A 19,530-nucleotide genomic window follows, 5' to 3' on the forward strand; every position below is an offset into this window, starting at 1 on the left:
TTTGAAAGTTTTGTAATAATGATTTTTTAAAACTCTTAACCTTCTGTTTTAGAAAATTGATACTAAGTTTAGATTCCATGGCAGAAGAGTGGTATATGGGAGGCAATTGAGGTTAAATAACTAGTTTAGGAACACCTAGCTAGGAAGTGTCTGATGTCAGATTTGAACCCAAGACATCCCATCTCCAGGCCTGACTCTCTCTCCATTGAGCCACCCAGTAGTAACGGTTTTTTAAAAAAATTTTATCCACTGTTTTATAATCAGGATGTAGAAACCTAATACTTGGATCATTATTTTTCCTTAAAATGTAACAATTATAAATGTTTATTTGTTAAACCAGATGGTATATAAAGATTTGGAGGATATTAGTAACTATTTTTATGTATATTTATTCTATATATATTCTATATTTTACTATATATACACATTATATATGTATATGTAATTTTTATAATTAGTAACTAAATTAGTAACTATAATCTCTTCCTCTTCCAAATTATGGTAGTCCATTATAATGTAGCATATAGTATATCTTGTGCCATGATAGGATACATTTTAGCTTATTTATTAGACTGTATGCTACATGAAGGTAAGTATTCTGTGATTTTTTTTTTGCATATGAAGTACAGTTATAGCATAAGATAAGAGTAACTATTGATTCAGATAGATCTTGGAACTGTATACTTAACCTTTCACTAAATACCCCAGGAAACTCCCTAAACTCTAAGCTATTGTTGAGTTTATAGTCTACATTTTTGGACATAGAATCTGTTGGGAATCATCCTCTACATAGTTAGACACACATTTTTGTAATCGTCTATACTTCCCACAAATTCCCTACCACATGTAGCACAATAATTTCCTTTTTGAGTAAGTTTTTTGTCTATTATCAGAAGCTAATTAATTAAACTGATCCAAGTTGGACTGTTGATCATTTAATACCTATTCAAATGATATGAAATATTTGTTGGATTAGTCCAAGAAATTTGACCTTGTTTTGTTTTGTTCTTGGACTCTGCCATCACACCTAAATATTACTTTATTATATGAATCACTTTTATTTTCCTGTGAAATAACATACATTATTAATAACAGATAATATTAAATAAATAAAATTAAAAATTAAATGAAATATCCAACAATATTAACACTCACATTCCAATTTTGTTTCTAGAATACTTATTCAATTGTTCATTTTAAGATTTTCAAATTCATTCAGTTATTTCTATAAACAGTAATGCTATTTTTTAAAAAAGAAATGCCTCTGTTTTTCAGATAATTTAAATAGAAATGCACATGTGTGATTTTCGAGAACAGCTAAATGAAAATGACTCATAAAATAGTCCAATGAGTATATTTTCTTAACTTTTTTGGATATGTTTGGTCATTATAAGACAATATTTATTGAGTAACTATTGGATGTGTGGCATTATGTCCTTGGTACTGAAAATAGTTGCAAAGATTAATAAAATATTATTCCTGTCCTCTAGTTGCTTAAAATACAAACTTAAAGATTACTATAATGAAAGACAGAATATTTTAAATGTAGTTTACGAAAGACATCTGTAGGATAGTAAATAATTGATAGACTTGTCTTTGTCTACATTCATCATAGCATCAGTATATTCAAGTAGATTCAAAGTTTCAAAGGAAACTGAAATGTTGAGCTTTATTGACTAAGAGAATGTCGTTTCTGTTAACATGAGAAAGAAAGTTAACAGGAGGACCAGGGATTCTAAGATCAATTTTTAACATTAATTTCTGGGAATAATTCTTTTTATTTTTTAGAATATTTTTCCATGGTTCCATGATTCATGTTCTTTCCCTCTCCCCCAAACCCACTCTCTTCCTTCCCCGTAGCTGGTGCACAGTTCCACTGGGTTTTACTTTTTTTTTTTTTACTAGGTTTTTATCATTGATCAAGACCTAATTCCATATTATTGATAGTTGCACTAGGGTGATCGTTTAGCATCTACATCCCCAGTAATATTCCCATCAACCCATGTGTTCAAGCACTTGTTTTTCTTCTGTGTTTCTACTCCCACAGTTCTTTCTCTGAATGTGGATAGCATTCTTTCTCATAAGTCTCTGGGAATAATTCTGATTAGGTATTTTGGCTTTTTCTTAAAAATAGGTTTGAAAGCTAAAATTTGCATTCTATCCTAATGATAGGAAGAAATAGATGATTATTAAATTGTGCCTTTTAGTTGTTCCAAAATATATTCCTAAGTAATAGTAATATCAACTTAAATCTGTAAATTGTTGCCTTATGTAAGTAAAGTAGAAACAATCTCTTGATAAACCAAGCAGCTGAGCCTTCTGTTTCTTTCAAGATGTTGCTACAGAACCTAGCCACTTTAACTATACTGCCACTAGATAATGTAGGAAGAAGTTAGTCTTGTTCAGATGTGACAGAAATGCTCTAGCAGTGAAACTCTCTTGGGAAAATTGAAGTCATCATTTTTGCTTGATATATTGATCCCTTGTAGATGCATGAGCTAAATCCAAGTGCCGTACTGTATTCGATTAAATAATCTGTCAAGGGATTATTGTTCACCCAGGTGCAGAAACTTCAAGATAATTGGAAATGGGTTCTGGGAATTAGTTCCAACTTCAGCAAAATATTTTTAGGAAACTGCAAAATATTTTAACTCTATATGCTGTCATTTCCCTCCAATACACCAATCAAATGCTAAAGGAAAGGTAAATCTCATGAACTACTCTGGCAGCATGAGAAATGAGAGCATAAATGGATTACCTGTGAATAATTCTCTTAAAGGAAAAAAAGAATTAAAAAAAAGGAAATGGCTATAGTTCAGGCAGAATGAAAAATAATCGGTGCATTTTTCTTTCCCCTAATTCTCCCATGTTTTCATAATTATATAGATGGGTGGTTAATATTGATATGGGCCAGGTTCTAAATCTTTTTGTTTGATGATTTTTTTTTCCTGTGGAAGAACCTTAAAGAGAAATAATTACATAGAGTCCAAGTTTATATGTCTGACCCTTGCAAGAAGGTCTAGGGAAGGAGTCTTAGGGTTCTAGCTGTCCTTGATTGGTTTCTGTATTGTTGAATCAAATCATGAAAGGTCCTTACAAGGCTAACTAGTCTTTACTCCTATTTAACTCATGAATGTCCATATTGTTAAATATCAATGGAAAGAGTTAAAAGCCATATAAATTTAAAGTTAATGATTTGGACAATCTTTGTATGGTTCTGAAACTACCCATTTATCTGTTGCTCTGGTAACGTTGATACTGAATTTGTAAATTCTCATTCTTGCTCAAAGATAAACTTCATCTCTATGTCTCAGAACTATCCTGTCTACCCAGCAATGATTTTATTTACTCAGGCATTTATTTAATTTTGGGTAGATCTGTTGCAAATACAAATGCATGTTTCAAGTAAAGGTATGATTTAATTGTATTAGATGTCTTCCTTTTTCTTTAGTTAAATAGTCACTATCGTGATCTTGTCTGATTTATTATTATGTTATTTTTGTTTTAATTTTTTTATATGTATGTTAAACTTTTGTGTTTGAAGTCTTTGTCTTACAAGGGCTTCTAATGAAATAAGACTTGATAATTTTAAACACTTCGTGACTTTGATTTAATAAATTACTATTTAATTATATTATCCACTTGGTATTATCCTCTTCATCTGCAGTGTTTATTGAAAGCTTGGCTAACTGAGAAAGAAGAGGCTTTAAATAAAGTGCAGACAAGCAACTTCAAAGACCAAAAGGAGCTGAGTGTCAGTGTTCGGCGACTGGCAGTGAGTACTCTCTTTGCCAGCATTCCCTTTTATGCAACTGCCTTGGATGGCCTGTGATTTTTGGTATTTTTTAGTGTATGCTAATTATGTAATTCTGAATCTGTCTAGAGGCAGAAGTCTTATTTCTTTTTACTTTGTGCTATCATATCCTTTACCATTTGTTGTGCTGTTTTTATGTCGATGACTCTAAATTAAGAGAATAGGATGACACATTCCTATTAGGACAGAATCATCTAATAAACATCTTAAATATTAGATTTTGAAGGAAGACATGGAAATGAAACGTCAGACCCTAGACCAACTAAGTGAGATTGGTCAAGATGTGTGTCAACTCCTTGATAATCCCAGGACTTCTAAGAAGATCAATAGCGATTCAGAGGAACTGACCCAGAGGTGGGATAGCTTGGTTCAGAGGCTAGAAGACTACTCGAATCAGGTAATGCTTTGTGTAAAATATATTTTGAATCTAATTTTAAAGTAAAGAATTTAAGATAAATTTGAAAGATGACTCCTTTAGATTACTGATATTTAATTTATCATGAAGTAGGAATGTGTTTTTTAAAAGTTTCTGTCCTTTAAAACTTTTCTATTATTTTAGTATGAACAGAAAAAAATTAGAAACATATTTGTTCCTCATCATTTAATCATATCTCAGTAGTTTATTGATATCTAAGTACCAATAACTTCTCATAAATGTTTTATTGTAATATCAAAGTCTAGGATTTTCTGTTTTTTTTTTTTTTTAAACAGGTGACTCAGGCAGTAGCAAAGCTAGGGATGTCCCAGGTTCCTCAGAAGCTGCTTTTGGAAACTGTTGGCATTAGAGAAAAAGTCACTGTTAAGAAATCCAAACAAGAATTGCCTCCCCCTCCTCCACCAAAGAAGAGACAAGTACATGTAGACCTTGATGCTAAGAAAAAGTAAGAATGAGTGATAAATTTTTATGAATAAAATCCTTGCACATTATTAATTTTTATTTGGATATTATTATTCATTATTATTAATATTATACATATTCATTTTGGATAAGTTGAAAATCTTTTGCAAAGTTATTAGAAGATAGCTACGTGGCATAGTAGTTAAAGTACTAGGCTTGCATCCAGGAAGATATGAGTTCAGATTCTGCCACAAACACCAGCTTTCTGGTTCTGGACATGTCACTTGAATCTATTTGTCTCTTTTCTCATCTGTAAAATGTGTGTGATGATAATATTTCTTATTTCTCAAGGATGTTGTGAGGTTCAAATTAAATAATAATTGTAAATTGCTTACCATAATGCCTGGCATACAATAAGTGCTACATAAATATTCACTCATATTATTTGAGGAAGATATTTCTTTAATAATGAACATTTAATTTAAGAACATCCTTAAATAGAGCTGCTTCCCCCTCCCCTATACCCAGACTAAGACCATTTCCCATCCTGGTTCATGCTATGTCATTTAATCATTTTTTAGTCATATCTCACTGCATGAACCCAATTGGAGTTTTCTTGACAAAGATATTGGAATGATTTGCCATTTCCTTTTCCAACCCATTTTGTGGATGAGCTAACTGAGGCAAACAGTTAATTAACTTGCCCAGGATCACATAGCTAGACGTAGAATTTAACTTCAGGTAGATGAGTTTTTCCTGACTTTAGACATGACTTTCTTTATGGGACATAGTAAATGCTTACAAAATTGACTTAGGGACTGACTGACTACAATCTCATCTGCCATACTTCACTTATCTCAGTGTATGATATTGCCTTGTACCCTCGAAAGAATATCAAAGCTCTCTATCAAGAGCTCTTTTATCTCTTCTATCTCAAAGATTTTAATTTCATCTCTCATTTTATCCTCTTCCTTTCTGTCTCAAAGGAAGAAGTAACTAATATTTCTTGTAGAGGGTAGTTCTAGGCTGCCTTTCTCCTATAATTTTATTCCCTCCTTTTAAAAAATTTATTAAACTCTCACCTTCTGTCTTAGAATCAATTCTAAGTATTGGTTCCAAGACAGAAGAGTGTTCAATGGTGGGCAATATGGGTTCAATGACTTGCCTAGGGTCACACAGCTTAGGAAGTATCTGAGGCCAGATTTGAACCCAGGATTTTCTGTCTGCAGACCTTACTCTATCCACTGAGCCACCAACCTATCCCTTTCTTTTGGTTCCTCCAAGAATGTACCCTTCTTTTAATATCCTCCTTTTTTATATCTTCTATCTCTTTGTTCTGATTCTTACCCCACTGCCTTCTTCTTTTCCCTGCCAGACCTCTAGGGTGAATAGTTTATGTTCCGTGTTTCCTCTTCCTCCCTTTCCTCTCATTCCACATTTCTATGTAATAATGCTTCTGTTTCCACTACTCCCCTGACTCTGTCCTTCCAAATGTGAGTCATCACTTAATTGTTAAATCCAGTCTTTCCCCTTCTGCTTTCTATGCAGTATTTGGTCCCATTTTCCAGTACTTTCTTCTTTATTTTCCCTCTTCACTTTCCTAATACTGAATTCTCTTGGTTCTTCTTCTCCCTCCTGTACCATTTCTTCTTTGTCTTCTACCAGTAGTTTTTCTTTCTCTTCCTATTTTTTAAATCTCAAGTATTTCTTTGTTTTGAGCCTATTTGTTTTTTAATCTTGCTGAAGTCACTCCTTTGGCTTTAATTATTGCTTCTTTTTAGATTATTTTCATATGATTTTCAGTCTATACTTTGTTTTAAAATTTCAGAACCAAAATTTGTTCTGCTGAAAATTCATTTTCCTCTTAGATATCTTCACATGGGTATCCTGTCATCACGCCAAATTCAATACGTATAAAAACTAAACTATTAGTAGTTCTCCCCAAATTTGTTCCTTTTCATCACTCCCCTCTTCCTAAGCACGAAAGAACCATTTTTAAAAAGTCTGCCAGGTGTGGAATCTTAGACATCTTTGACATTTCTCTCTCTGCTTTGTTCTTCTATATCAACTCATTTGCTAAATTCCCAAAATATCTTTCTTATCTCTACATCCTCACCTTTCCACTATCACTTTCACTACCCTAGTTCTGGCCAGTATTGTCTCTTGCCTAGACTTGTTCAGCAGCTTGTTCTGCCTTCTTTTAGTTTCTGCCTGCTCTCGTTTATCCTATTTATCATTCATTGCCAAAATAATTTTCCTAATGCACAACTCTGAATGTGCCATTCCTTGCTGTGGAACATTTAATTGTTACTAACCATTTAACCAGATTCTTTTGACTGATATAAGGCTAACCAACCATTGCGGTTTTATTCCACATCTTTCTCCTCCAGCCTCTCCATCAAACTGAACTATTCTTTGACTTCTACACGTGTTTCATTTTCCCTCACTCATGCTTTTGCTCATGTAATCTCCTGTTTCTGGAATACTCTCTTTATAGCCTTTTCTTATAGAAATCATACCCAACTTTTAAAATAAAGTTGCTATGCCAGTAGTTACTTAAAATGTTTCCTGTTATCTCCCTCATACAAGTGTTCTTTTGAACTTATATCTTCGTTTTCACTTATTACTTTCTATCATTCATTATTGTCTTTTTGGTATATGTCTAGTTCTCTCCTCTACTAAAGTATAAACTCACTGAATGCAAGAGAAGTGTCATATTTTATATACACATCATTATTAGACCTTAGTACTCGGCTGTTTATTTAGTATGTATGCATTTAATAAGAGTTTTACAGAATCAAAATGAAGTCTTAGAACTTTTGAATCATTTGTGTCACAGGAGAGGTTTAAACCCAGGGCAAGCCCGCATAATGCTAGATTGAGTGGGGACACTACTAGCACTGATTAAAAAAAGGAGCCAGTAATTTTCTTGAGAAATTTCCTACTATAATTAAGGAGAGAATCTATAGAGTTCATTTAGCATTTAATGTTGATGAGATGAGACACTCTTGGAACGCGATATCTGAGAGATACTCCATGTTCAAGGAAGAGAAATGGTTCCTTGCTTTAAATCTATGAAAGACTATTTAATTCTGTTGCTTTTAGGGAATACTTCTGGCATACCTCTCTGACTACTCTGGAGTTTTGAAGGCTATAATGAAAATTTTACTACTTCTTGTTTAGAAGTTGAATTTCAAGATTTGTATAACTTTGTGACAGTTTTTGAAGACTGGTTATGTCCTTGTTTTTAACCTCAAATTTAAACAGTCTTTTAATAGAAAAGACAGTCTTTTCAAAATGTTACTTATGATAGGTATTTCGCTAGGACATCCAATTTCTCTCGACACATCCTTAAGATTTGAAAGGTTTTAAATAAGTGATTTTTGGGGCTTAACTCTGCTTTCACTAAAGCTTCAGAAGAACAACTACTTCTCCTCTGCAGTGATTTCTGGAATGGTTACCTTTATACCATAGGGACATGAAGGAAATATTAGGAAGTTTTAACACTATCATTCTAATATATATTGTCCTTTCCCCCCATTTTCTTTGTTTTCCATCACTTCATAGAAGTGTGTCTGCATTTCTTTGAATTCTTTATAGTCATCGTTTCTTATTCCATTCATATTCTATGACTTTTTGGGGAAATTCTTAAGAGTTAATTTGTGTTTGTGTGATTCTGTGTATTTAGCACACATTAAAATAATTTTGAACAGGCATAATTATTATGAAAATGCTGAGTCATTTTGATTAATTTATTATTGTGTGAATTTATTTTCTGTGTAAATGTTGGATAGATTTCACACAGCACAAGAACAATTTGTATTTTTAATGCTTCCATGTTCCAGAGGGGAGAAAAGATTGGAAGAAAACTAATGACATCTGAACTTTTAAAACCAGGTTTGATGCTGTAAGCACTGAACTATTGAACTGGATTTCAAAATCAAACAGTGTCATTCACGCCATAGATATCAAAGAATATAAGAAGATGAGAGACACTTTGGACATGAAGAAAAAGTTGAAGGTAAAGTAAATGCTTTCTTATGAATAAAATATTTTGTTATGTTATGGCTTCTGTCAACTCAAAGGGAGACAGTGGGGACTGAACTTCATAGCATAGAGCACTAATAAGTTATTTTTTATTATTTTGTATTTAAATCTCAAACTGGATATTTGACTTAAAAATCCATAGTAGGAGAAATAGCATTCTTTTCTTCCCCTTTCCATTTTATAGTAACATTTGAACTGGGAAAAAAGGGAATTGGTGGGATGATTAAGCCATGATTAGTTTTCTACTCAACATTTTTGAAAGGAATGCTTTCAGATAGGATTCTCTTTTTTGACAACAAAATTTTCAGTGCCTCATCTTTTCTTTGAAATTATTGTGAAATTAAGGAAATTGTCATGGTTGTAAAATGTAGATATATAGTAAGCTAAGGAATTTTACTTTATACCTTGTAGCTTATATAGAAAGTCTTTGAATTAATGTCCAGTGGCAAGGTAGAATTCAGAGGTCATTTAACCAAACCATTAATTTTATAGATTAGTAAACTGAGGCCCTGGTTTGTTAAGGTGTCCAAAGTTATACATATAACCTGGGTAGAGTTTGTATTTACACTGTGGGGCCTCATACTTCTCACTGAGGCATGTAGAAACATGCTTAGGCTCTATGTTTGTTTACTTTCTCCATTCTGCTTTTATAAAATGGTGGGTATACAGAAGGACCACTATCACACAATACACTTAAAATTCTCTTTATTTCTAAGGATAACCCCATTGAGAGACTATACAGTTTTCCTACTTACCACTTTAGTTCTTGATTTCTCATTGATGTCTTTTTTGGTTCATTGAAACTCAAAACACTTAACAGTTTTATATTTTAAACATAACCATTTACTTAGAAATAAAGTGAAAGTAATAATACTATTACAAATATGGATATATAATCAGGGAGATTATTAAGAAAATACATTCACAATGTCCACGTATACATGAGTCACATTCTTCCATCTGTGTACAATTGATGGTAAGAGTGAAGTACACCCTTAATGGGATGTTTGCAGGAAAGTATATGAGGGAAGAGAACTCATGTACTTTGGATAACTCATAATTTAGGACTGTAGGCTTTGATGCCATTTGTCAATTCAGGAATATCTATACTGCAAGCCAGATCTCTCCTAATTTGCTTTTTTTGGTTGTCCTCAGAAGCATATCTTTTTATCTCCTATATTCAAAACAATGTAACCCTTAAAAGTATCTTTAACATATAAGTTGAGCATGGTGGAATCATGATGTATTTTTTATATTTAATTTTAATTTTTTTCTTCAATTACATGTAAAGAAAAGTTTTTTAACGTTCGTTTAAATTTTTTTTGAGTTCCAAATTCTCTCTTTTCTTCTGTCCTCTCCTCCCTACCAAGACAAGCAATTTAATATTGATAAAAGTGTGCAATTATGATAAACATTTCTGTATTACCCATGTTGCAAAAGAAAATGTGGACCAAAAAGAAAACCCCTAAGGATAATAAAGAAAGTAAAGTATGCCTAGATATGCTTTCAGGTTCTATAAGTTCTTTCTTTGGAGGTGGATAGCATTTTTTCATCATTGGTCTTTTATAACTGTCTTATTGAGAATAACCAAGTCATTCACAGTTGATCATTATATAACATTTGTGTGTGTGTGTGTTTGTGTGTGTGTGTGTGTGTGTGTGTGTGTAAAATGTTCTCCTGGTTTTGTTCGTTTCACTTTTTCATGTAAATCTTCCCAGGTTTTTCTGAAAGCATTCTGCTCATTCTTTCTTATAGCACAATAGTATTATAAAAATTACATACCACAACTTGTTCAACTATTTCACAATTGATAAGCATCCCCTGAATTTCCAATTCTTTGTCACCACAAAAAGAGCTGTTATAAATATTTATCTTTTAAAAAAATCTCTTTGGCACATAGATCTAGTAGTGGTATTGCTGTGTCAGAGGGTATTCACAGTTTATAGCCCTTTGGGGATAGTTACAATTGCTCTCCAGAAAATGATTGGATCAGTTTACAACTCCACTAGTAGTCCATTCTGGTCCCTGTTTTGCCACATTCCTGCCAACATTTGTCATTTTTCTTTTCTGTGATTTGCATTTCTTTATCTTTGATGTGAGCATGTAAGGCCCCAATCACCTTAAAGTTTATATGGATCAGAACATAGTAAAAGAAATTCATTGGCTAATGTTAGAAGGCACATGATCTGATTAAAATGTTTGTTCATGTTTTGAACAGTAAATTGTGGATAACTTAGCTGTGTGAATAAGACAAGAGTCAGGAAGAAGAAAAACATAAGGTCTAAAGACTGATTTTATGCAACTTTGTTGCTAAGTGTATAGTTACTGAATGTTCTGTACTATTACCAGACCAGAGACAATTTTAGGAGTTTGGGTGATCAAAAGTAGAGAGAGGTAGAAAGCCATACTTCTTATTTTTTTAATAAAAATTCCATATTTCTAAGCCAAGGATGAAAGATAACTTTCTATATACAGAAAAGGAAGTTATCATGCTTTGTATTTTATATTGTTGAAAAAAAAAACACTAAATGTTTTTAGTGTTGTAGTTTTTGTGATTTATTAACATTTAAATCTAGCTTCTTTAATACAATCATTTATATTGTGAAAACTTCTTGGATATGGCTGATAGGAGTTGAAAATGATTCCAGACTTGTGAGGCTGAGTGACAAGAAGGATAGTGATGCCCTTGTTAGGATGGGTTGTATGGGAAAGATAATGAGTTGTGCTTTTTGAATTTGAGATGCCTAAGGGACATCCATTTTATATATCTAATAGTATCTGGTGATGCTAGACTGCACCTCAGGAGAGAGACAAAGGAATGAATAAAATCTAGGATAACTGCATAGAGACAATAATTGAATCAATGAATTTGGAAGGAACTATACATAGGAACATTTAACAATTAGAATTCCCTTAGTGGATAAAGCACTGTACTTGTAGTCAGGAAGACCTGACCCCGTGTCACTGAATCTTTCTTATTCTCAATTTCCTTATCTGTAAAGTGGAAAATAGTAATACCTGTTATTTTTTCCTCATAAGGAACGATCAATTCAAGTAATTTATATAAAGAGTTTATAAACTTTAAAGTACTACATGCATTTATTTGTTATTTTTGTGTAAATTCTGATAGTCATTAAGATCATTTTGAAAAGACTGTATATATTACTCTCTTCTTGTAATTGCTTTTCAGATTCTAGAAAAAGAGCAAAATGAAAGAATCCCCAAATTAAATGAATTAAACCATTGTGGACAAAATCTTCTGGAACAAATGGGAAAAGGTGAAGTCTATTATATTTCTATTTCTTTGATATCTTGGCTGAATTAAACAATCTGATAACATGATTATAAAAAAAGGCATATATGAATATCTCATGTGTGTGTAGTTTAGATGATGATTTTTTTTTATTACTTCAGCATTTGCCTTTTTCTCATGAGGTTATAAATTCTAAAAACAAAACTGTCAGCATATATAGAAAATAATTTTCCACTGATAAATTCTTGAAAAAGAAGTAGGTTTGTAAGATGCCCATAATGTTACTTTTTGCTGGATTTTCTTTCCTACTGCAGGCTCACAGTCATGTTGGTTTGCAATTGTTTGGGGGCAATAGATGTGTAAATTAACAAAGTATATTGACTTTCAACAAGGTGACCAGCATTTATATATTTATGTTTAAAATAACTTCTTCTGCTGATTCATAACTGATTAGACTTAAATAGATAACCTTAAATGAAAATTCTAATAGTTCTATTTCACCTTTTAGATAAAGAATTTATTAAGCACTTCTTGTGTTCTATTTCCCTTCCCCCCCCAATTATATATAGAAACAATTTTTGACAATTGTTTCTGATATTTTACAATTCTGATTCTCTCCCTCTTTACCCATTTGAGGTAAATAGTCTGATATAGGTTAGACTGGTATTTTCATGTAATACATCTTTCCATATTTCTCATGATGTGATAGAAGACACACATCGCACATACAATAAAAAAAACTAATGAAGGAATTAAAATGGAAAAAGAAATGCATGCTTTTGATCTGCATTCAGGCTCCTACAGTTCTTTATGTGTGGATATGATTTAAATTGAGTCCTTTGTGAATATTTTGGAAACTTACTTTGGTAGTGATATTAATTTTGCTGATCATTGTACAATATTTCTGTTACTGTACAGAGTGTTACTGTATGCAGTGTTCTGGTTCTGCTCATTTCACTTTGCATTAGTCTTTCCAGGTTTTTCTGAATTCATTGTTTGTCATTTCTTATGGGGCAATAGTATTCCATTATAACCATATACTACAACTTGTTCATTCTTCCCCCATTGATTAACATCCCCTTAGTTTCCAATTCTTTGTTATAAAAAGAGATATTAAAAACATTTTTGTACAGGTAGGCCCTTTCCCCTTATCTCTGATCTCTTTGGAATACTGACCCAGTAGTGGTATTGCTTTGTCAAAGGATATTCATAGTTTAATGACCCTTTGGGCATGATTCCATATTGCTCTCCAGAATGGTTATTTCAGTTCACAGATCGATTAACAATCTTCCCACATCCCCCCAACATTTATCATTTTCTTTTTTGGTCATTGTTTGAGTAACTTTAACTCAAGTCAGAGAATTCCCATGTCATAAAGGATTTATTTTCTCTTTTTTCTAGCCTCATATATCCCCACCTATTTACCCTGTGAAAATCTCTGGATAATATAAATCACCAATAAATTTATATTTCAAGGCCTGCTATGAGCCAGGCACTGAGCTAAGATCCAGGGATGATTCAAATACATTGAATGAAACAATCACCATTCACAGTGAGCTTATATTCTGATAGGGAGACAAGTTTATGTTAATACACACACACACATAGATTTAATATATGTATATCAAAAATATATAGTTATATTCATGCATACATACACATAAATACACGCATACCTAATACATACAGAGATATTAAGTATAATATAATTTTCTATGGTGCATGGTGGGGAGGGTAAGATAAAACAGGGCTTAATTCAGATACTAATATTTGAGCTACATTTTTAGAAAGAGAGAGAGATGCTAAGAGATAGAGGGAGGTTGAGGGCCCACATTCCATCTATAGGTTTGGCCAGGGCAAAGATAGGGAAATAGGGGAAGGAATGTTGTAAGGGAAGAATAAGAGAGAAGGCCAGTTTGCCTGCATCTTAGATTGTAGGAGGGAGAATAATGGCCATTGAGTTTGGAAAGATAGGTTGGATCCTGGTTGTTTAATACTTTCAGAGTTAACAGTATGATGCCTTCCCATAGTCTGAGACTAACTCTACTGTGTCCTTCAAAATATTACTGAAGAAAAGTTTCATTATAAAGAAGAGGAAACCAAATGGAAATCCTCCATTCAGATACCATTTCTCAAAGCTCTATGTATGCTCTGAGATACCCATCTTGTTCTATGAGGGTTCCACTCTTGTATTTCCCTGTGGTTCCCAGTGAGGATATTTGCTGATTTTCTTTACTTTATACCTCTACCCTTTCTTTGATAAGTCTGCTGATCCTACTTACTTTGTTGGTTTCATTTCCTAACAGCAGCTGACACCAGATGGGGCTTTCTGTCATGGTTACTTTAGTTGTTTCTACGTTAATTTTTTGTTGTTATTGAGGTTTTATGAGAATCTCAAGAGATTCCCTTGGATATCTGGAGATGCAGTTCTCCTTATCCTTTGTCTACACTTTGGCAAGTCCTTTATTAAATGCCTACTCTATGACCCAAAGATACAAATTTTATTAAGTCCCAAAGATACAAATACAGAATTGAAATAGGAGTTTACTTTCTCTTGGAGTAGGTAAACTGTAGATGCAGGTAGATAAGACTGTGGAGAGATTTGATGTCAGGATGTCCTGAATTATAATTCTGCCTTAAATGTTTACTAACTGTATGACCCTGGACATATTATTTAAACTTTCTGTGCTTCAATTTCCTCATCTGTAAAATGGGGATAATAATTGCACCTACCCCTAAGAGTTGTTGTGATAATAAAAAAAAATTAAGATTTGTTAACAGTTTTGTAAACTGTAAAGTCCTATTATATATTGAATAGTTATTATTTTACACACACACACACACATATATATATATATGTATATATATATATGNATGCCTACTCTATGACCCAAAGATACAAATTTTATTAAGTCCCAAAGATACAAATACAGAATTGAAATAGGAGTTTACTTTCTCTTGGAGTAGGTAAACTGTAGATGCAGGTAGATAAGACTGTGGAGAGATTTGATGTCAGGATGTCCTGAATTATAATTCTGCCTTAAATGTTTACTAACTGTATGACCCTGGACATATTATTTAAACTTTCTGTGCTTCAATTTCCTCATCTGTAAAATGGGGATAATAATTGCACCTACCCCTAAGAGTTGTTGTGATAATAAAAAAAAATTAAGATTTGTTAACAGTTTTGTAAACTGTAAAGTCCTATTATATATTGAATAGTTATTATTTTACACACACACACACACATACACACACACACACATATATATATATGTATATATATATATGTATATATATACTTATAAAATACATTCTTGTGGGCTGGTTTGGATCTGGAGAAGTCAGGTAAAGCCTCTTTGCTCAAGCTGGACTTAAAGAAAACAAAGGATTTTTTGTTCCTGGGAACCCAAATATTTTGGGTAGCTTTGGTTATTTGCTCACAGACCAGTTGTTTAAATTTTTTATTTGCATATATTTTGGTTTGACATTATTTTCATGTCCATGTATATCCTTCCATTTTCCTCTACCCAGAATACAAAAAATAAGAGGGGGAGTTCAAATTAAATCCAAATATAGTAATTTTTGGTTCCTTCTTCCTACTTTGGAGTATTAATAGATTCAGTCCTTGCTTCTCTCTTTGTATGTTTCCTTGCTACCTAAGTATTGTTTAATTAGTATTGTAACATTTTACTCCTCTCCTACCTCCCTGGGGTTGATATCATACATAATCCTCTGATCATATGTAATTCTCTCACCTAGGGCCCAGGCAGTCCAATGACATGGAAAGGGATGACTGCACAGGTCCTATTCTAGCCCCCATATAGGTTCCCTGTGTGGCCAAAACTATAGCATCACTTCCCCTTGAATGCAATTCATTCTGATGGCATCCCTTTTCCAGGCAAATTGTTTGTGATGGCAAGTATATTTTGAGGGAAGCTGTTTGCTCACCCAGCTTTCTGCCATTGCAATTTCTCTTGCTTCCTAAAAGACCTTTGTGGAATTCTGCTTGACTTGTCCCACCTATGACACATTGCCAAACAATGTCCCTTCCCTTGGGTCCTAGTCAGTAGAGAAGATGGACATCAATGTAGATGTGAGCTAAGTTTGACAGTCTATGCTGTGTTCCGTATTGATTGCCCTCCTCTTCCTAAAAGGAGGGGAGGGAGACACGTTTTCTTAGTCATCTCTGTAGTCAAGCTTGTCATTAAAATTATAGCATGTTCATGTTCACATTTTTTGTTGTTCTTTTTTGTGACACTGTTGTCATTGTGTATATTGCCTGTTTGCCTCATCTCACATTTGCCTCAGTTTATATAAGCCTTCTCATGCTTTTTCAGAGTCTTTATATTTGGTACTTTTTATGGCACAGTTAATCTTTTACATTTATACACCACATTTTTTTTTTTTTTGTCATTTCCCAATTGGTGGGCATCAACTTTTTTTGTCCAGTTCTGTTACCATAAAATTTCCTGCATTTGATTTTGATAATATATGGGACCTTTCTTTTTTGAATGGATGTCATAGCTATATTACTGCCAAGGGGATCTCTGGCTCAAGGAGGTGGACATTTTAGTCACTTTTTTGTTGTATAATTCCAAATTGCTTTCCAGAATGTTTGGATTCATTTGTAGCTCTGCTATCATGGTATTAATTAGTTTGTCTTTATTATTATAATAAGGTAAATAGAGTCTTAATGTGGCACCCCCAAATTTGAGAATTTCTACCTTTTTTTATCCTTTAATAGTCTTTCATGACATGCAGACCAGATCTTCAGTTCTCCATTCTCATTAGTCCCATTCTGTGGGAAGGAGTATGGGAAAAGAACCCAACTTCTCTACATTACTTGATAATGGGTTAATTTGTTTAATGACTATAAGAATAATTTTTTAAAGTCTTATTACCAGGATTTTGGTAGCAAGCATATAATTTGTATCTCCTGTAACTGTCCTTGATTAAAACTATCATCCTTATCTTAGGCAGTGTAACATGCCAATTTAATGTCACATCATTCTTTTGGTTTTGTGAAGGGCAATATTAAATTATAGGGACCTAATGGATTAGTCTATATATTTTCTCTTTTGTTAGTGTCTCATTAAATTCTGAATTTTCTTATATTCCAATCTTAGTTTTTCTACAGCAGACTTTAATATTTCTAAATTGCCCAAAGATTGAGCCTTTTTTTGTCTGGTCTATTTAGATGGGAAAGGTAATCGAATTTTAATAAGTAGTAAAATAATACCCAGTTTTGAAGAAGGTATTCCTAAAGCTCTGTGGTAAGCCCTGAGGATACAAATACTAATGTAAATAAGTACTTACCCTTAATGACACATTTTTAATAATCACATTTTAATGAGGGAGATAATACGTTTAGTGGTGGATCTTTGTTGGAAGGTAATGGGAATGAAAGTTAGAACAACGGAAGAATTGATATATATGTTGTTGTTTAGTCATTTCGATCATGTCTGACTCTTTGTGATCCCATTTGGAGTTCACTTGACAACTGGAGTGCTTTGCCATTTCTTACTCCAGCTTATTTTATAGATGAGGAACTGACACAAATAGGATTAAGTGACTCGACCACAGTCACACAGCTAGTAAGTGCTTGAAGCCAGATTTGAACTCCTAAAAATGAGTCTTCCTGGCTCTACGTCTGGCACTCTTATCTACTGTGCCTCCTAGCTGCCCCTATTGATTGACATGCTTTTTATAATAGAAATGGCAGTATTGATTTCACTATGATTGGGTATAGATAGGGTGACAGGTATGTTCCCATTGAGAAGATGCCAAGAAGATAGCTGGATTGAAATATGAAAGGTGTTGTTGGAGATGTCCAGATATAATTGGCCTTTTGATTTTGCCCTCCTACCTAAAATTCAAGTCCAAATGGGTTCCAGGGTTGGAATTCCAAAACTGAGAGAGTTTGTTAGGTATTCTGGAGAGTCTAGTGCATAGGCAGCTGGATGGTCATAGTAGAATCTCAAGTCAGTGATAGTTCCAAAGAGGGATCTCTTATTTCAATTTATATTCATTATATCCCTTCACTAAAAAATAAACTCTTTGAGCTCCAAGACTTTTTCTTTTTTTATTTCTGTTACAGGACCTTATATATGGTAGGTGTTCAATAAATGTTTGTTTAAATTGATTTGAATTCTAAACAGAAAGACTAACTTGATTGTGACATGACAGTTATGTGAGTAGGGTAACAACAATAATTTCAGAGTTTGAAAAAATAGTCACAAAATTTTAGAATTGGAAATAATTTTGAAGTTTTTGACAACTCTGACAATTAGTCATATGCCTCTGTTTGGAGGCTTTCCAATAAAGGAAACCCTCCACTGCTTCAATTTGTTAAGAGGATTTTCCTTTTAAGTTTGTTATCTGTTCCTCTGTAACCTCTACCCATCATCCCTTCTTATTCTGTCTCCCCCACCCCCAACCCCTGGAGCAGCCAGAACCTATCTAATCCACCTTCCACATGCCTGCTTTTCATTTTTTTTGAATACAACTTTCAAATAAATGCCTGCCGAATCTTCTTTGTCTAGGACTAAACATTCCAAGTTCTTTAAAGTGATCCTCACATGGAATAGTCATTTATCCCTTCAAAATCCTAGTGTTCTTCCTGTGGTTGTGCTCTTTACTAGCCAGGGCCCTCCTTAAAATGTGACACCTAGAACTAATTGTCTCCAGATGAGGTCTGGTCATAATAATACCTCAGAGTCATACAGTACTTTACTCTTAGAAACTATTTACCTTATGACATTCCTGGGGAGGAGTGCATGTTGAGATTGTCACAGTCTCTTTGAACATCCATTTCCTCTCATCTGTAAAGTGAGGAAAACAAAACAAACTTGCCCTGTTTTTTCTTATTCCTTAACTTTAACTGCTTTTTAGTCTTTGAGGGAACCAAAGAAATTTTTCTATGAACTTCATTCCCCACTACTATTATTTTGATGTACTCCAGACTAGGGAACTGGAAAGGTTACTGGGTTAGAGTTGGAATACTAGCATACTTACTACTAGCCACTGAATAGAAACAGGCAGAGTTGTTAAGGAGGTGGGGATAGGTAGATGGATAGATAGATAAATGGATGGATGGTTGACATTGTATTACTTTCTACCCATGTGATCTTAATTAAGAAAGTCACTTTACCTCTTTTAGCTTCATTTTCCTCATCTGTAAAATGAGGAGGATTGGTTGACTGAACCACATTAAAATGTAATTTGGAAATATTTAACAATAAATATAAAAATATAAGAGAACGTGGTTATTATTAATTTGTGGTTTCTTAAATCAATATGTGGCCCACAGATATTCTTATATATTGTACAGTCTGGTGAAGCCATTTTCAAAATAATTTCTTTAAATGAATGAAATAAAATATATGGTATCACAGAGGAACACAGTAATATTGAACCTAGTTTCCACTTTTCTCTCTCTCTCTCTCTCTCTCTCTCTCTCTCTCTCTCTATTTCTCCCCCACCCCACTCTTTACCTTTCTCCTCTCACCTCTCCCCATCCCATTTAAATTCCTGGACCCTTGATTAAGAATCCATGGATTAGCTATAAGCTTCTTT

The 19,530-nt window shown here is 33.3% G+C and overlaps 1 protein-coding gene across 1 annotated transcript in view; it reads left to right on the forward strand.

Annotated features, from left to right (window-relative positions):
• The window catches only part of UTRN (utrophin), a 674,836-nt gene that overhangs the window by 201,896 nt on the left and 453,410 nt on the right, over positions 1-19,530 (forward strand). Inside the window, exons 15-19 of the mRNA XM_044675452.1 lie at positions 3,668-3,775; positions 4,032-4,211; positions 4,526-4,695; positions 8,550-8,673; positions 11,890-11,977. Coding sequence (XP_044531387.1) covers positions 3,668-3,775; positions 4,032-4,211; positions 4,526-4,695; positions 8,550-8,673; positions 11,890-11,977 — 670 coding nt within the window. The remainder of the gene's footprint in view (positions 1-3,667; positions 3,776-4,031; positions 4,212-4,525; positions 4,696-8,549; positions 8,674-11,889; positions 11,978-19,530) is intronic.

Source organism: Gracilinanus agilis, chromosome 4, assembly GCF_016433145.1.
Source record: "Gracilinanus agilis isolate LMUSP501 chromosome 4, AgileGrace, whole genome shotgun sequence".
Taxonomy (NCBI): domain Eukaryota; kingdom Metazoa; phylum Chordata; class Mammalia; order Didelphimorphia; family Didelphidae; genus Gracilinanus; species Gracilinanus agilis.